The 14,961-nt window shown below is 41.2% G+C and overlaps 1 protein-coding gene across 1 annotated transcript in view; it reads right to left on the bottom strand.

Annotated features, from left to right (window-relative positions):
- Positions 1 to 535: 535 nt before the first annotated feature.
- The window catches only part of PBRM1 (polybromo 1), a 54,022-nt gene continuing 39,596 nt past the window's right edge, over positions 536 to 14,961 (bottom strand). The window contains 4 exon segments of the mRNA XM_017732364.1: positions 536 to 3,672; positions 3,969 to 4,185; positions 5,615 to 5,685; positions 7,938 to 8,093. Of these exon segments, the coding sequence (XP_017587853.1) occupies positions 3,500 to 3,672; positions 3,969 to 4,185; positions 5,615 to 5,685; positions 7,938 to 8,093 (617 nt within the window). The 3' untranslated portion in view covers positions 536 to 3,499.

Raw genomic sequence — 14,961 nt, 5'->3', positions numbered from 1 at the left:
ATGCTCTGTTCTGATTGTTTAAATAGCCCTCTGTAAATTTTATGCCAGGCACCTTGAGAGGTTCCTATCACTTAATTTTTCTTGCAGTTTGTACAGAAAATTTCTATCCTTGGTTCTAATTTAATTGTGTAAAAGATGTTTTTTCCAAATTACTCATCTGATTTCCTCTAATAAACAGCTACATGGAAGACAGTCCTGAACCACATTAGCTTCCAGATGAAATTAAGGCTTGCTGTTTATTTTCAAACCAATTAATACGGGGGCATCTGGGACTGACTGAATCTTATCACCTCCACTCAGCTGGTTCCCAGTGCTTCACATGTTTTTTAAGGTTCATTGTTCATGCTCATTATGGCTGAGTTTTCAAGATCACTATTCTTATCACCTGCAGGCACATCTCACAATACACAGGACAACAGAAAAAGGATATTTTATCCATACACAAGCACGCATGTATCAAGGACTGGATCAGCAGCAGCCAGAATTACTTGAAATAAAATCCTCACAGAAGTCTTAATGGAACACTCAAACCTGGTTAATCCAAAACACTTTGCAAACTATTTTTATTCAAATTAAAAAGACTCAGGTAAACAAAGTGATGGTACATACATGTTATAAACCTGGTTAGCAGCTCAGCCTTCAGGAGTACAAGATCTAATGAAAAGCCAAGCATGGATAAACCAGGTACAAAAACATATGCTGAAAAAAAGTCACCAACATCAACATTTTGAATTTTTACACAAACAGTAAGTTTTCTCATGGAAGGGAAGGACTGAGGAAGAGAACAAATAATCATTAGTTGTCTCCAACTGGTTTATGAAAATACCTGTCCTAGTTTTATCTATTTTCCACTCTCACAGAAGCCAACCATTGCCCACACATCCTTTAATTTTAATATGAAAGTTTTGTTTATGCCAGTACAATGAACGGCAGTGAAAAACAGATGAGGGGTTCAAACACCCACAAAGAGAGAAAAAGAGACAGACATGTCTTCTTTTTTTTTTTTCCTTTTAAACCAGAGTGAGAAAAGTTTCTTTTGCTGGTTTTGAATTCTAGACTGTAGCCATTATATCCTAAATTTCACTGCAATCGACTGAAATGTCTCCAGTATAGAGAGAAACGATTTTGAAATAAATAAGGCTTAAAATAATTGATCAGGGCCAGCCCAGTGGCTTAGTGGTAGTGCTCTGCACTGCCTTGAGGGAGGAGCCAGGTTTTGTTTGCACTTCCAATCTCTTGCTCCTGGGCCAGAAAGAGCACTGAAAGGAGGGATTCAGCTGCTCGGCAGGAGAGAGCCAGTGCTGCACGTCTGCTCATCACTGACCTTCAGATAAATTAAACATCTGAGTTATACAGGCTCCAAAGGGAGTCCCATCCAGTCCTCAAAAGAAAATAAATAAAACAATAATTTAATTAAAATTCATCCCAGGTTCTTTGGTGTAATTTTTGTTAATGCTGAGAAGTAGGAGAATCTGGTGGTGTATTAGTACAATCCATGATAGTTCCAAATGCTCAAAAACTAGGATTTTGCTGCCTGATTCACTTCAATGTCCCATCTTTGTGGCTAAAACCTGCAAAACCTACGGTAACTTAAACACATTTTATAGAGGTGGTCTAAGACTATTCAACTTCTACTTTATTAAATAAAATTGGTCATTTACAAAGGCCAGTAAAGAATTTCTGTACCGTGGGTGTGTTACTTGTAGAGTTCAAAACTGTCATTTCCCTCTATGTTGTTTTGCTCTATTTCCTTCACATCCATTGCACATCTGACCTAAACTATCTTTAAGTGCCTATTTGTAATTACCTGGGGTATTTTGTGCAATGACTGGAGGATTGCAATAGGAGAGGGAGAGGAATTGGCCAGTAAAATTAAATCACAGTTTATACTTGCAAGTGTCACTTCCCTCATGAGTATTAATTACATCAGCAAAGCAAACCCCAAGATACCCAGTATTTGAAGGAAAATATTTAATTTAACCTTCTGCCAAATATACTGAAATGAAAATGTTCTGTACTAACAGACTTTAAAACTCATTTGCACATGATGAACATCTCTAGCATAAATGAAGTGTCTCAGTCAATCAGTTCATTTGGGCTGAGTTGCACTGCCCACATTCCTTTCTGCTGACTTTTTCCAAATTCATAGAGCTTTCCTGGTTATTTAAAGCAATCCAAAAGTATTATTTTTTTTTCAAAATTAAATAAATGAAAGGATTTACCTTTAAACAAATAACTTTGTAGTCCAAAAGGTTGGTTAGTTACGAGGACAGGTAAGTCTTTAGCAGAAGGCAGCCACAACCTTGAAATTTGGCAAGAAGAGTCGATACCTACTTTACTTAGATAAAAAAAAAAAAAGAAAAAAACCCCAAACTCTTTGAAGGCTGCAATGCAAGCACTCTATTTTTCCAATGTACTGGGTATGCTGACCTTACCCATACCATACCATACAGTAGTATTTTACTTTCAAGTTAATTTAAGCATCAGATTTCACTCAAATTTGCATTGCAAAACTTTCACTAAGGTTAATGAATACACTTAAAGAAAGCATACAAAAATGTCTTACAATGCCCAATCATGAACAGAGTATGTGTGAATTTAAAAAAACAACGTGTTACTTCACTAACAAAACAACTCCACTTTTCTCCCCTAACTTACCTTCCAAGACCTGGGCTGGTTCCAAGTTCTGCAAGCCTCTCCCAGCACGGACAGAATCTCTCAGGGAAGGAGCTTTCCTGTCCCACTGCTGGGTGTTGGGGACATCACAGAACCCCCAGCACAGGCCATGGCAGATGAAACACTTCCCCTCTAAGGGCCTGCCAGCACAGGGATTGTGTTAATGATTTAGGATCACAATAGCCTTGGCTACACAGTTAAATAACTGGACAGGACTGGACAACATGAGCAGTCAAGACACCCTTGTCCCGTCCACACCAGCACTTCCAGGGCTGCTGTGGCCCACTCAGCCACCTCAGTGTTGACTTGGAATGCCAAATTTCCTTAGTGCCAAAGCACATCTTACCTTCAGCTTCTTTTAAGAGATCCTCCCTGTTCACATCGGAGCGAGAGCTCTGCCCGAAGTGGCCAGCACACACAAGCACAGGTACACACATTCTTATAGGATGTAAACTATGACTAATTCACATTCCACTGTATCAATCTGTAAATACTTTGTTTTCCTTTTTTTTTTTTTTATAAAAAAACAATGGCATCAGATTCTCAGCAATAAAGTATAAGAAAGATGAATCCTTGACTACACTCAACCAATTATGAAATCGCCTTTCAAACAAAGGAAACATATGCAAAAAATCTGTGTATTTGATAAAGTCAACTTAATATAACAAAAAGTGAAATATGCTTATTAAAAGTGTCCTTATATAAAAATGGTCTTGCAATGTACAGTAAAATGCAATACAAATTATTGTTGGTTATCTCTTCCCACCCAGTAACTAGACCAGCTATTGTCCCATGAACTCCTGAGGCAGGAGTGTTGCTGTGCCTACACATTCTCCAGGTTGTAGGCCTGGCGGATGTTCAGGGTGTCCCGCAGCATCAGATCCCGCAGGCGCCACAACGCGTCGGCCATGGTGGTGTGAGCCCCTTTGCTCTTCAACCAGTGCGAGGGGAGGCGGCTCTCCTGCTCCTTGGACAAGTGCACGTCTCGTCTTCGTGCTGGAAAATCCAAGAAATGGCCCAATTATCTACTGGTTTATTGTAGAAAAAGGCAAATATAACTCTATAGTATTAGGTAGTCTACTTTTCCTCTTTGTATGTAAGCCCATACCATTGATTCTTAGGTTTATACAACACTGGTGCAATTAGCCTGTGGATAATATAAATATTCTCAGTCTGTTGATTTGTCTTTAGGAATTAATCGCATGTATATATTTTAATAAGCAAACAGCAGATTTACGCTGCATTTTCTATAAAAGCAAAAATAATGGGTTACAAGGAACCCAAAGCCTTACCTGCAAGGGTCTGGTCCCACTTGCTGATGCTGTTTGACTCAGCACTGAGCCCCTCAATGTATTTCAGGTAGGCTTCAGAATGGAGGAGCCTCTGTGTCTTTGGTGGAGGGGAGACGAACATGGGGGTGCTGGGCTGCTGCATGACGGGCTGGCTGGCGGGGCTCTGCCCGGGGTACGGCGGCGGGGCCTGCTGGCCCGGCGGGCCCAGGATTCCGATCTGCAACGGCAAAGCCGGCGAGAGGTCACTTGGGGGGGCTGCAGGGAACCCCCGAGCTCCGGGGCATCCTCATGCAATGAAGTTTCAAGTGAGGTTATGTGCAAAGGCCTGAGAAAATCTCCCTCGGGACACCCGCTTTGGCCAGGAGATGCACAGAGAGAGGAAGTGCAAACCAACCATATTCATACTGCACAGATACTGTTCATATTTCTGATCTATGTAAACATACTCTGGTTATCATCACCATATCTCTTCTCTCCTACTAACCTTAGTCACACCTTCCATCTCCTTTTTATTTCTCCAACTTGATCTGAAATACTGTGGTCCGTGAAGTGCAGAATTTAAAACATCTAATCTAAATTAACACAGATCCTTGGACGACTGGGATATTTCCACAGAATCGCTGTCAGGCAAAAATCTCAGGCAGGAGAATTCCCAGTCACACAGAAGAATTCCTACCACTGTCATTAACCAGCACTACTGAGAACTCAGCACAGGCATCCCATGGTCTGGAATAACTCAATGTCATGACATCAGCACTTTACCACTTACTCAACTTCTGGTTCTCACAGAGTCCTGAAATGGTTTGGGTTGGAAGAGGCCTTAAAGCTCATCTCTTTCCAACCCCCTGCCATGTGCAGAGACACCTTCCACTATCCCAGGTTGCTCTGAGCCCCATCCAACCTTGCCTTGAACATTTCCAGTGATGGAGCAGCCACAGCTTCTTGGGCAACCTGGGCCAAGGCCTCTGAATAAATAACTTCTTCCCAGCATCTAATCTAAACCTCTCCTCTTTTAGTTTAAAACCATTCCCCTTCATTCTATCACTATCTGGCTGTGCATAGCCACTCTCCCTCCCTTTCTTTACACCCTCAAGCCAAAATCACATTTCTCTTAATGATGCAAAAATTTCGTCAATAAAATTGGAGATGTTTTGAACAGTTTATCTGCATTAATCACTGACAAGGAACAACTGATCATCACAGTTACCCAAACTCACAAATTCAGAACTGCCAATGAACATCTGCTTTACCAGGTTGTGAAATACAAATATTTTTCACCTACTCATCAACAGCTGATAAAATGGGCAGCATCCTCTGTGTCACAAAGCATGCAGAACCTAAATTATCACCAGTTTCACAGTGTGCTGAAATGATTCAGTTTAGTAGAAAACTAAGAGAAAACACTGTGTTGTTTATACTGAAGTTACCTCACTGGACAAACCTCCCGAGCCTAACAGCAATTCAACCATCAAATACAGACACACCCTCCGAGTGTGAGATATTAACTGGTTCTAAACACATCAGAACATTTCATTTCTGTTCTCCCTGAGAAAGTCTATGTGATTCCCTACATGTCTGAACTGGGATGTTGCTCAAATGCTGATTCTGAGCCTTAAAGCCTCATAAATAATGCAAGAATGACTCACCTGCTGTCCAAAAGGACTTGCTCCTGGTGCTGGAGTGCCTACCATGGGGGACACATTTTGGCCTATAACACCTATATTCCAAAATATAAAATAATTAGTCTTACTTCAGAGCAGTGACAAATACCTCTCTTTGGTCTTCTATAGTAAGAATTTATACTTTGATATCACTGCTCACAGTTATTTTAAGGAGATGTACAACATTCAAATATCCCCCTTGCCCCCAGTAAAAAACTTCACAGGTTTCTGAATGAAAGAAAAAAAAGAAAAAAGCCAGCATGACAACCACCAAACACTGATATGTGGCCTGTTGAATTATTTTAATTAGAGAAATGCAAAGTGAATAGTTTTTGCTTTTCAGGTTTTTTTCACGTTACTTAGTGATTGCCTGACTGCATCTTTTCATTTATAATATACACCTTTGGCTTGACAGGATCTTCCTGTAGTCCTTTAAGAAAGGAAATGCTAATCTGCTTTAGCAACATTTAACATTTCCTTGTGTTCAGTTTTGTAAAATACATTCACAGCAGGATAAATTCAATAGCCTTAAATATAGAACAATTAGTGTTTGAAATCAGTGTCAAAAAAATAAAAGTGATTTTTCTCAAGCATATTGGGACTTTTCCCTACTGCACAGAGTGCAGCACAACTGTGTCAGTCTTACATACAAAAATGTACAGATCTAAATGAGAGTCATGCAGTTCCTGATATTTTACATACAGATGCTTTGGTCTGAAAAAAATCAAAGTTATGTGCTGCTGCTGCTTTTCTTTCTGTTTGTGCCACTTCTCATGTTCATTCACTGGAAAAGCTGCAGACTAACTGTGCTCTTCCTGAGGGTTTAATTTACATGAATTAAATGCATGATTTCTGTATCAGTGATCAAAAGATGTGCCACTGGGTTTCACACACTAAAGTGTTTTTCAAATGCACTTTCTATTTGATCACAGCTCCCATTTTAAATGCATCTGTAGAGTATGTCAGAAGTTGGGAAAAACATTGGTAACACAAGCTGTGGAAATATTTTTGGTCCAAAGGGAAGGGGTCTGGAGGAGGGCACCCTCCCCTCGCCCGCATCAGAGCACGGCTCCACCCTTCACCTGCAGTGCCCAGTTCAGCACCACTTCACCAGTGCTCCTCCATTCCCAGGCATTGTTTCTTTGCTAATCCACATCCTGTCAGTTTTAAACACGATCCATCCAGCCCACTGCAGTGGGAAAAGCCCTTCAAAGAGATGCACTGTCCTGGATTCACCTCCCACACGTTTGGCTGGTGTGCGCTAAGTGTCACAGCACAGCTGTTGTCCTGCTGCCTCTAGGTGCCATCGCAGGGAATCGTGCACTCCAGCCAAGCTGCACACGTAGTACTGATGGATCTCATAAACACCAGGCAAGCAAACAAAAGCTCCCCAACTCAAATAATTTACATACAGATAAAATTCTTAACAGAGCTTCTGATAAACACAGTTGCAAGGGGGTAGGGGGAGACAAATGAGACCATTTTGTCCACAGCTTGTTCAACTGCTGAACATAGGGATGCACATCTTTTACACAGGCACATGAGTTATCAGAGGTAAAAAATGAATCAGCAGAAAACAGGACCAGAAGGCAGATGAGTGTTTTTCCCCTTAATGGGGACATGCTAATGGCATTAACACTGGCAAAAGATTTATCTCATTTAGCCTCACTTTTCATCAAAAGTGTGGCAAAAATACAGGCAATGTAGTAGAAATGCTCTCAAAAATCAATTCAAAATTTGGCCACATAGAATACTGAATCCACCTTGTCCCTACATATTTCCAGTCACTGTTCTATCAGCAAGCTTTAATCTGAACACAGTTTTACAATAACACATCAGTGCCCTGGTGGCCGAGGAGTTTTACACGACCAGGGCTCATTTCAGTGCAGTCTGACATTAACACACTGAAAAAGACTTTGGTAAGGAATGAGAACAATAGATTTCATTTATAAGCCCACTTCAAATACGAAAAGGATGAGTGTAGGGATTCTGTTCTAATGACATAAGGATATGAATAGGCTGATTTCAGCTTTTCACACTTCTGATAAACTCATGCACAATCATCAAGACTTTTTTGGCTGGAACAAAACTCCTGCTGGAGCAGCACCACATTCCTCCAGTACCCTTTCCCTGAGGGTTTACTGGATATGCTGTTGTGTCACTGTTTTGCACACCCCTCATATTCAGCAGTGCTGCTGCTCACAAACCAAAGCCACGAACCAAACAAGCTGCAGAGAACTCTTGTAACAACAGGTTAAACCAAGTACATGACAATGAAATACAGAGGGAATGAGGATGAGGTTCTTACCGGGTGGTGGGATGCCTGGGATGCCTGGCATACCTGGCGGGAGTTGGTGGGGTGGGGGCACCCCTGGGTGAAGTGGCTGCATGCTGCCCATGCTAACAATGCCATCAACTGGGCCCTGCAAAGGTGGCAGCACCGGTGGATAGCCACTTATCATGCCTTGAAGGACACAACAAATTTCAAACATGCATCAATAACATGCAGTATGGTCTACACAGTATGCACAGACATGCACTATCCACACACACACACACAAAAAAAAGCACCTTTAGTACAGCAAGACAATACTACAATTAGTATCTTGCAAGAAAAAAAAAACAAACCCTAAAAATAAATAAAAGCTGTAAATATGAAACACTATACTTTTGATGAATTAGTATTTAGTGTATTTGTATGCTTCTCACGGGGCAATAAATGTTGAATACTCAGGTATGTTAACACAAGGAATAAATTCAGCCACAATTAAATGTTACTAATGCAAGCAGTTTTAATACAGCTTAAAGCTCTGCCATCTGCATACAGATTACAAACACAACACTAACTTGCCAGCCCCACGGACAGCCCTGCTCTGAGGCCACAAAAATAAAACCCCAGACATTTTCCTGCAGTACACATGCAAAATTGATGCACAAAAGCCCTACAACATTCACATACTTGAAACTAATGGCAGTGATGGGTGATTTTTATTAAACCATCTCCAGTATGAACTAAGGCAGTAATACAAATTTTACACTTGGGTGTGCTGGGCTGCAATAATTTACACTCATGGCATTAAACTTTAGTGAAAGGACTTAAAAGGAGCACCCCCTCACAGAATTTCACTGTCCATGTCTTCAAGGTGTCTTTATAGGAAAACCAGTGACACTGCAAACACTGTATTGTGCTGCTGCTCAAAAATCTAGTTTTCTGTATGTGAGGCAAGAAAATGGAGAGCTTTTTCTGGCTTCAGCTCAGATTTGCTGCTATCCATGAAGTGAACCTACACAGTGTAACTGCATTATGCTTGTTAGGCCCTGGAATGTTTAATTTAAATGGATGCATTGCCAGGTAAGCAAGGAAAGGGGTTGGAAAGACAATGAAAAGATGACAGAGGAGAGAAGGAGGTCTAGAGAGATGAGGTAAGTAGAAATGCAGATTTTCTGGGGCTTTTATAGTCTGTTCCAAGAAACCACCAAGTCTTTGCCACACTCCCTGTAATTCAGAAAAGGAACTTCCAAACCAGAGATTTCTGGAGTGAGACTGGCCAAAAACTCTCACCAATTCTGACTGAGAACAGAGTTGATGCAAGCTCAGGATCTAAACAGGAGGAGCAGTTTCAAATAAAAGCTAAACCTGTTGCTTCCTCAGGAAGTTACAATAGTGAATAATCTCTAATCCCAAAAGCTTTACATGGAGAAAACACCAAGAAAATAAAGAACTAATCTCCCTCGAGCCTTCACTTTCCACAGGACACCTAGACTGACACATTAAATATGCCTTAGGTACCTATTTCAAATATCTGGAACCTTATGTGTACCTCCTTATTACAGGGAAATCCTTATTTCCAATGGAGAAAAGTAAAAGAAGAAAAACAACAAAAGCCTCCTTGGCATAAAGGGCTTTCTCACTGTACCTTCTGCCTGGTACTTCCAGGGCACCTCGAGCTGCTGACACACCTTCAGTGCAGTTACATGCACTTCTGAAGCTTTAAAACAAACAAACAAAAAACCCTCCAAGGAATTAAACCCATATTTATCAGTCATGGAACCTTCTTTCTACATTTCCAATTAAAATACTCAACAACTGCTTAATAAAGGTGCCATCAAATCTCCATGAGAAATCAGTTCTTGTAGCTTGTTTTGAATAAGAGCAGCCACTTTCTTACCCCATGTATGAATTGCAAACTTTTATTTTAAACTAGCAAACATGGCCAAACTATTTCCAGCTCCTACAACTATGGTTCAGGATGTCTTTGAAATTACTTGTTTTTCTGTTTCTTACCATAATGACATAAGATTAAGTAAACTTTACCTAAATGTAGAAGACACTAAAGTGCTGCACGCTATGAGAAACTCATCTAAGAAGGCTTCCAGATTTCCTGGACCCGTGGGCCATGAAGAAGTTCTGTGATGGAGAAGCTCTCTGAACTAGAGAAAAGCAATCCAGGGATGGAGGAGGATGTGAGAGGTCCAACCAGAACAAGATACTTCCAAGTAGGACTTGTGAAAACCAAAAGATGAAAGACCATGTTTTTCAAATGGGCCACAAAAGTAGAAAGAGTTTAAAAGGATCTGCTCCATCATCTACTTTAAGGAAGTTATTTCCCAAAGCCAAAGTGAAGAGCCTTGAGTGTTGATCTGCTTGAGTAAGACAATGGTCTGAAATCAAGGTTTGCTGTCACAGGAAATAAGGTAGCATGTGTAGTTTGCAGAATGCACGTTTTTGGGAAAGTTTTAAGGAAGTGTTAATAGCAAGTATTACTGCCCATCAACACCTGCCTCCAAAAATTCGAAAAGTGACTCAGTGCAAAAAAACCCAAGAATCAAACCAAGAAAACACAACCACAAGAGGATGATACTTCTACATATTCTAGATCAAAGTAAATTATTCACAAAAGAGATCAGCACTGGGGAACTCATCCCCCCCCATCCTTTTCCTTAATATACGCACAGGTAAGTGTACATACACACACACACAAACATACACCAACTGCAAACAGTTCAGAGGGAAATTACCACAAACAGCGAAAAAAAGCCAAAAGAAAAATGCAACTCAGTGAAAACAAATGCTTTGTAACCTGGAGATCATGAACCAACTAAGGAATGTGCCTTCAGTTAAACATCCATGCAGCCTATTTACTGAAAAAGGGATTTAGAGACCATGATGAAAAAAGCTTCAAGGCTGTCAGCTTGAAATAAGGCCACAGCCTGTGAGATGAGAAAGAAAAAGAAAAATGACGAAAGAACAAATGGAATAATTGGAATGTCTTAAGGGAAAGTCAAAAAGACCCCGAAACTCAAATCAAAACCCTCCAAATACTCATTTTTATCTACTCGGAACTATTTTGACCTTGACTGAAGCAATTTAATTCTTATTTTAAATAGAAACTGGGAAAGGAAAGCAACCTATCAGGTCACACCTAAATAATTTTCTCACCCATGTATGGCTGATTTCCATACAAGAATCTTCAGTGGACTACATTGTCTTCAGATCTGATCCTGAAAATACTTACTCCGAGCATACTCCCTATGAAATCAAGCCGGATTACAACTGGTAACGAGCTCAACACCCAGCAACAGGGACCTCGTGGAAGAGTTCTCCAAGCTCAGTTCTATTCTGAAAAATAACCTGATAAAACCAGCAATGTTGTCATTTTGTCTTTGTTTCTGCAATGGCTCTAGATCCTGGTCTGCTCTGCTTACCAGTGCCTAAGAGGCAATTCTACAAAGCTTTTGCTTGGATTTAAAATCTGGGTTAGACTCTGTTGGCCTCTCACCTCCCTGACAATAAAACCCCCAACAATCTCCCTCCTGCTTTACCACTGCCACAGATGCTGCATGCACTAGAAGACTATTTAGCTGCTGCCCTCCTGCCACAGCAGGGCTAAAGGTGAACTCCGCAAGGCAGAGTGAATAAACACGACTGCACACTAACAGAACAGGACCACTGCAAGGAGGACCCCGCTTCCCTGCGTTTTCCAGAGGCTACTCTCCACTGCAGCAAGTAACACTGGACACCAGGCCACCGCTGCACTAGGTATGTTCATCATGAAGAAGGACTGAAGAGTTCGAGCTTTTGCTTCCAACGTGACCCAAGAGAGTGTTCAGAGTTATGAAGGGGGTTGATAAAGTGGATGAGGAAAAAATGGTCATAGCTCCTACGTTTTACCTGCAACGGGTGTCAACTGCTGATTGAGCATTCCCATTGGTGTTGGTGGCGGCACCACCCCCATAAGAGCCCCGACAGGAGTGCCTGCCCGGGGGGAGGAATTCTGCTGCTGTGCTGCTCGCTCTCTCTCCTGCTGCTCAGCAACTTTAGCTGCCCGCTCTGTAAAAGTATTTTAGATTTTCAGTTCTGTTTTGTAACCCAGAATTTCAAAATATTATCTGTTCATTAAAAAGGACTAGTCAGACACTGGCATAGTTTAGTCAAATATAAAGTAGAACAGATGAATCTTTTTTATACAGCATATGATTTGATTTCATGTGGCTGCAGCTAAGACTTTTAGAGAACCTTTCATGAAAAATATTCTGCAAAGTTTTATCTCTTTCTAAAAAAAAAAATTAAAATAATTAAAATAAATAATAAAACAAAAATTTAAAAAAGTTAAAGAACAAATTTGATGATAATAACACCAGTGTTACCAACATGAAGCAGCAGTCCAGCACTAGGCTCAGTCCGCACTAGGACATGGCAAAACATTCCCTGTTTTGACACCACTGGCTCAGCCAAACCAGGTGCAGCCAAGGCCAGCAGCTCTTGGGCAGATCCTCTACCAGCTGCTGTGGGAATTGAAGCCCCACATCTGCCAGGTGTGCTGCAAAGAGCAGACAGCAGTGCCAGCTGGTGGCACAGTCATTTGTGGGCTCCCCATATATTTTACTACTGATGCAGCTGAAAAGTGGTGGCAAAATCGGGGAGCATTTGTAAAGTTTCCCTAGTGCAGATTGGTCCTTAGCTTTTGGAACATAACAAGCAGCAGTTTGATAAACCAAAAATACTTTTCTCTGCCTCTTTCTGTCATTTCCCCGTTTGGTCCCCTATGAGTCATTTTTTTTTTTTTCTGAAGATGTCTAACTCACATTGTGCTGCTCACTGGAGGTCATGTGTGTCCTTTGTACGATGAATCTGGTCATTATCTCAATCAAGTCTCTCACTGTGACTGCAAGAACAAAAGATCTACTGCAGGGTAATCTGACCAGAGGACAATTTTATATTAAGGGAAGGGCAAAGGGTCATGGGAAGAAGAAAAAAAAAACAAAACCCAAACAAACAAAAAAGGAGATATACTGAATGCCCACACTCCAGGTGCTTTGGGGGTGTGCAAGTCCCTGCTTTGTATACTCTGAACGTTGTGTCTGACTGGCACAATGAGGAACAAGGAAGAATAAATGGACGCAGGATACATCTCCAGCAATTTTTAACAACAGTGAATGCAGGGCTATGAGCTCTCTTGCAGTTGGTGAAAGACAGAAACTGCCACTAAACAAGCAATCAAGGTCCACTGTCAAAGGAAGGCTAAGAAGAAGTTCATCAAGGAGATTAAGTTATGCACCCTGCCAGTGTTACTCGCTTCCCCTAGGACATGACTTCAAACCTCTATCACACTTTGGACTCCTCTAGAACCTGTTTGTGCAGCTTCTAGCACTACTTCCACACACTCAAAGACCAGTTTCATTTCCAAAGGCACCTCCTTCCTTCTTCCCACTTCTGCAATTTCAGGTGATGCCTTTTCCTGGTCTTAAAATCAAGAGTCAAACACGGTTAGAAGGGGAAAAGGGATTTTACCTTGGTATTTATTTTAAGGATCCTTAGGTGCACACGTCCAGGTCATATGCATCGAAATGCACCTTGCCAAATACCCCCCCCAAAAGACCTGGTATAACATTACAGGTTTTATTAATTAGCATATCTATCAAAGATTCTCTAATGAGAGGCTCAAGTGAGACCCCCTCCCCAAGGAGCCTTCCCCTGGATGGTTCTATCTTAGTTTACAGAATGTGTTCTGGAGAGGGCATCGGGGTCTGGGGCACACTGATCCCTAGCTACGAAGCTCCTCAAATGTTTAGTCTCTTAGCTTGACAAACAAGTCCAAGAATGTAGGCAAAAAGCACTAAGAATACAGAAGTTGTAAAAAAGGTATAACAGGGGTATAAAAGAAGAGGCAAAAAATCTTCATGGCATCACAGGGAGTGATGACGACGCAGAGAAACTCCTACATTTAACACAGGCAACTTAGATGTGATTGAGCACAAAATACACAAGATATTTAAAGGTAGATCCTGAAGCAGAAAAATGAGATAATCTTCTCCAGAGCACAGCAAGCACTTGGGGAAAAGATCAAGCAGTTGTTCTGACTCTCACCTACTTTTGACCAGCTAAAAAAAAAAAAAGTCAGACAAAAGCATAAGAGACACTCTGATGAATGAGAAATTACTGTTAAGTGTTCAGCTTTATCAGACTTCAGAGTACTAAGGTTTGAAGAGGGACCCGACGTAGGACAGTACTTAAGTTTTATCTAGCCCCTATCCATGCCCTGACTGCCACAGAACTAACAAATGGAGTAACACTGCCAAAGGGAACTGCAGGAGGTATCTGAAAGTTCAGCCTAGAGCATTCACCCTAATACTCAATACTAAACCCAAATCACATAGGCCAGGACTTGAGATCATTCAAACATTTCCAACACATCTCAAGAGACAGGAGAGAGACCCTCTGCTTTGAACAGAGTTTTTCCTTAAAACAGGCCTTTCCCTCAATCCCATGCATTCTTTTATTTTACTTTATCTAGCTATGCAGGCACTTCCAACACAGCCTCTTCTTTACTCAACTATTGCTAAAAAACCAAATAATACCCTGCACACAAACCAAATGAAATTTTCAGTGGGTCAAAATAGATCTAAAATGTAAACTACTTTTCACCAGAAAACGGAAGAGCCCTTTTTCACTGAGGTGTCAAACCATGCCCACTCCCTGCTCCATGGCTCACATCCACACCAGGGAACACATGAATTTTGTCTCCTCACAGTGGAAGGAGTGGAGTTTCTCTCCTTCCACATATGGTAAGCAAACACAGTTTGGACACTTTGTCACCGCATCCCAACCCCTCAAAAAAAAGCAAAAATAAGTCTAATTCGGGGTAGACACGAAGCCAGGAAAACTACAGCTCAAACCCCAAAAGCTTTGGAAAATTTTAATTGAGAAGGAAGATTAAAATGGAAGCACACAGACAATCATTAACACAGTGGACAAACAGAGCCTTCCTGCAGAAGGGCAGGACTTTAAGCTGCTCTAAGCAAGGAAGCAGTGACATGCCAGCCATCCTCCT

This window comes from Corvus brachyrhynchos, unplaced genomic scaffold (assembly GCF_000691975.1).
Source record: "Corvus brachyrhynchos isolate BGI_N302 unplaced genomic scaffold, ASM69197v1 scaffold4, whole genome shotgun sequence".
Taxonomy (NCBI): Eukaryota; Metazoa; Chordata; class Aves; order Passeriformes; family Corvidae; genus Corvus; species Corvus brachyrhynchos.
This window is presented reverse-complemented; position numbering and strand designations above follow the sequence as displayed.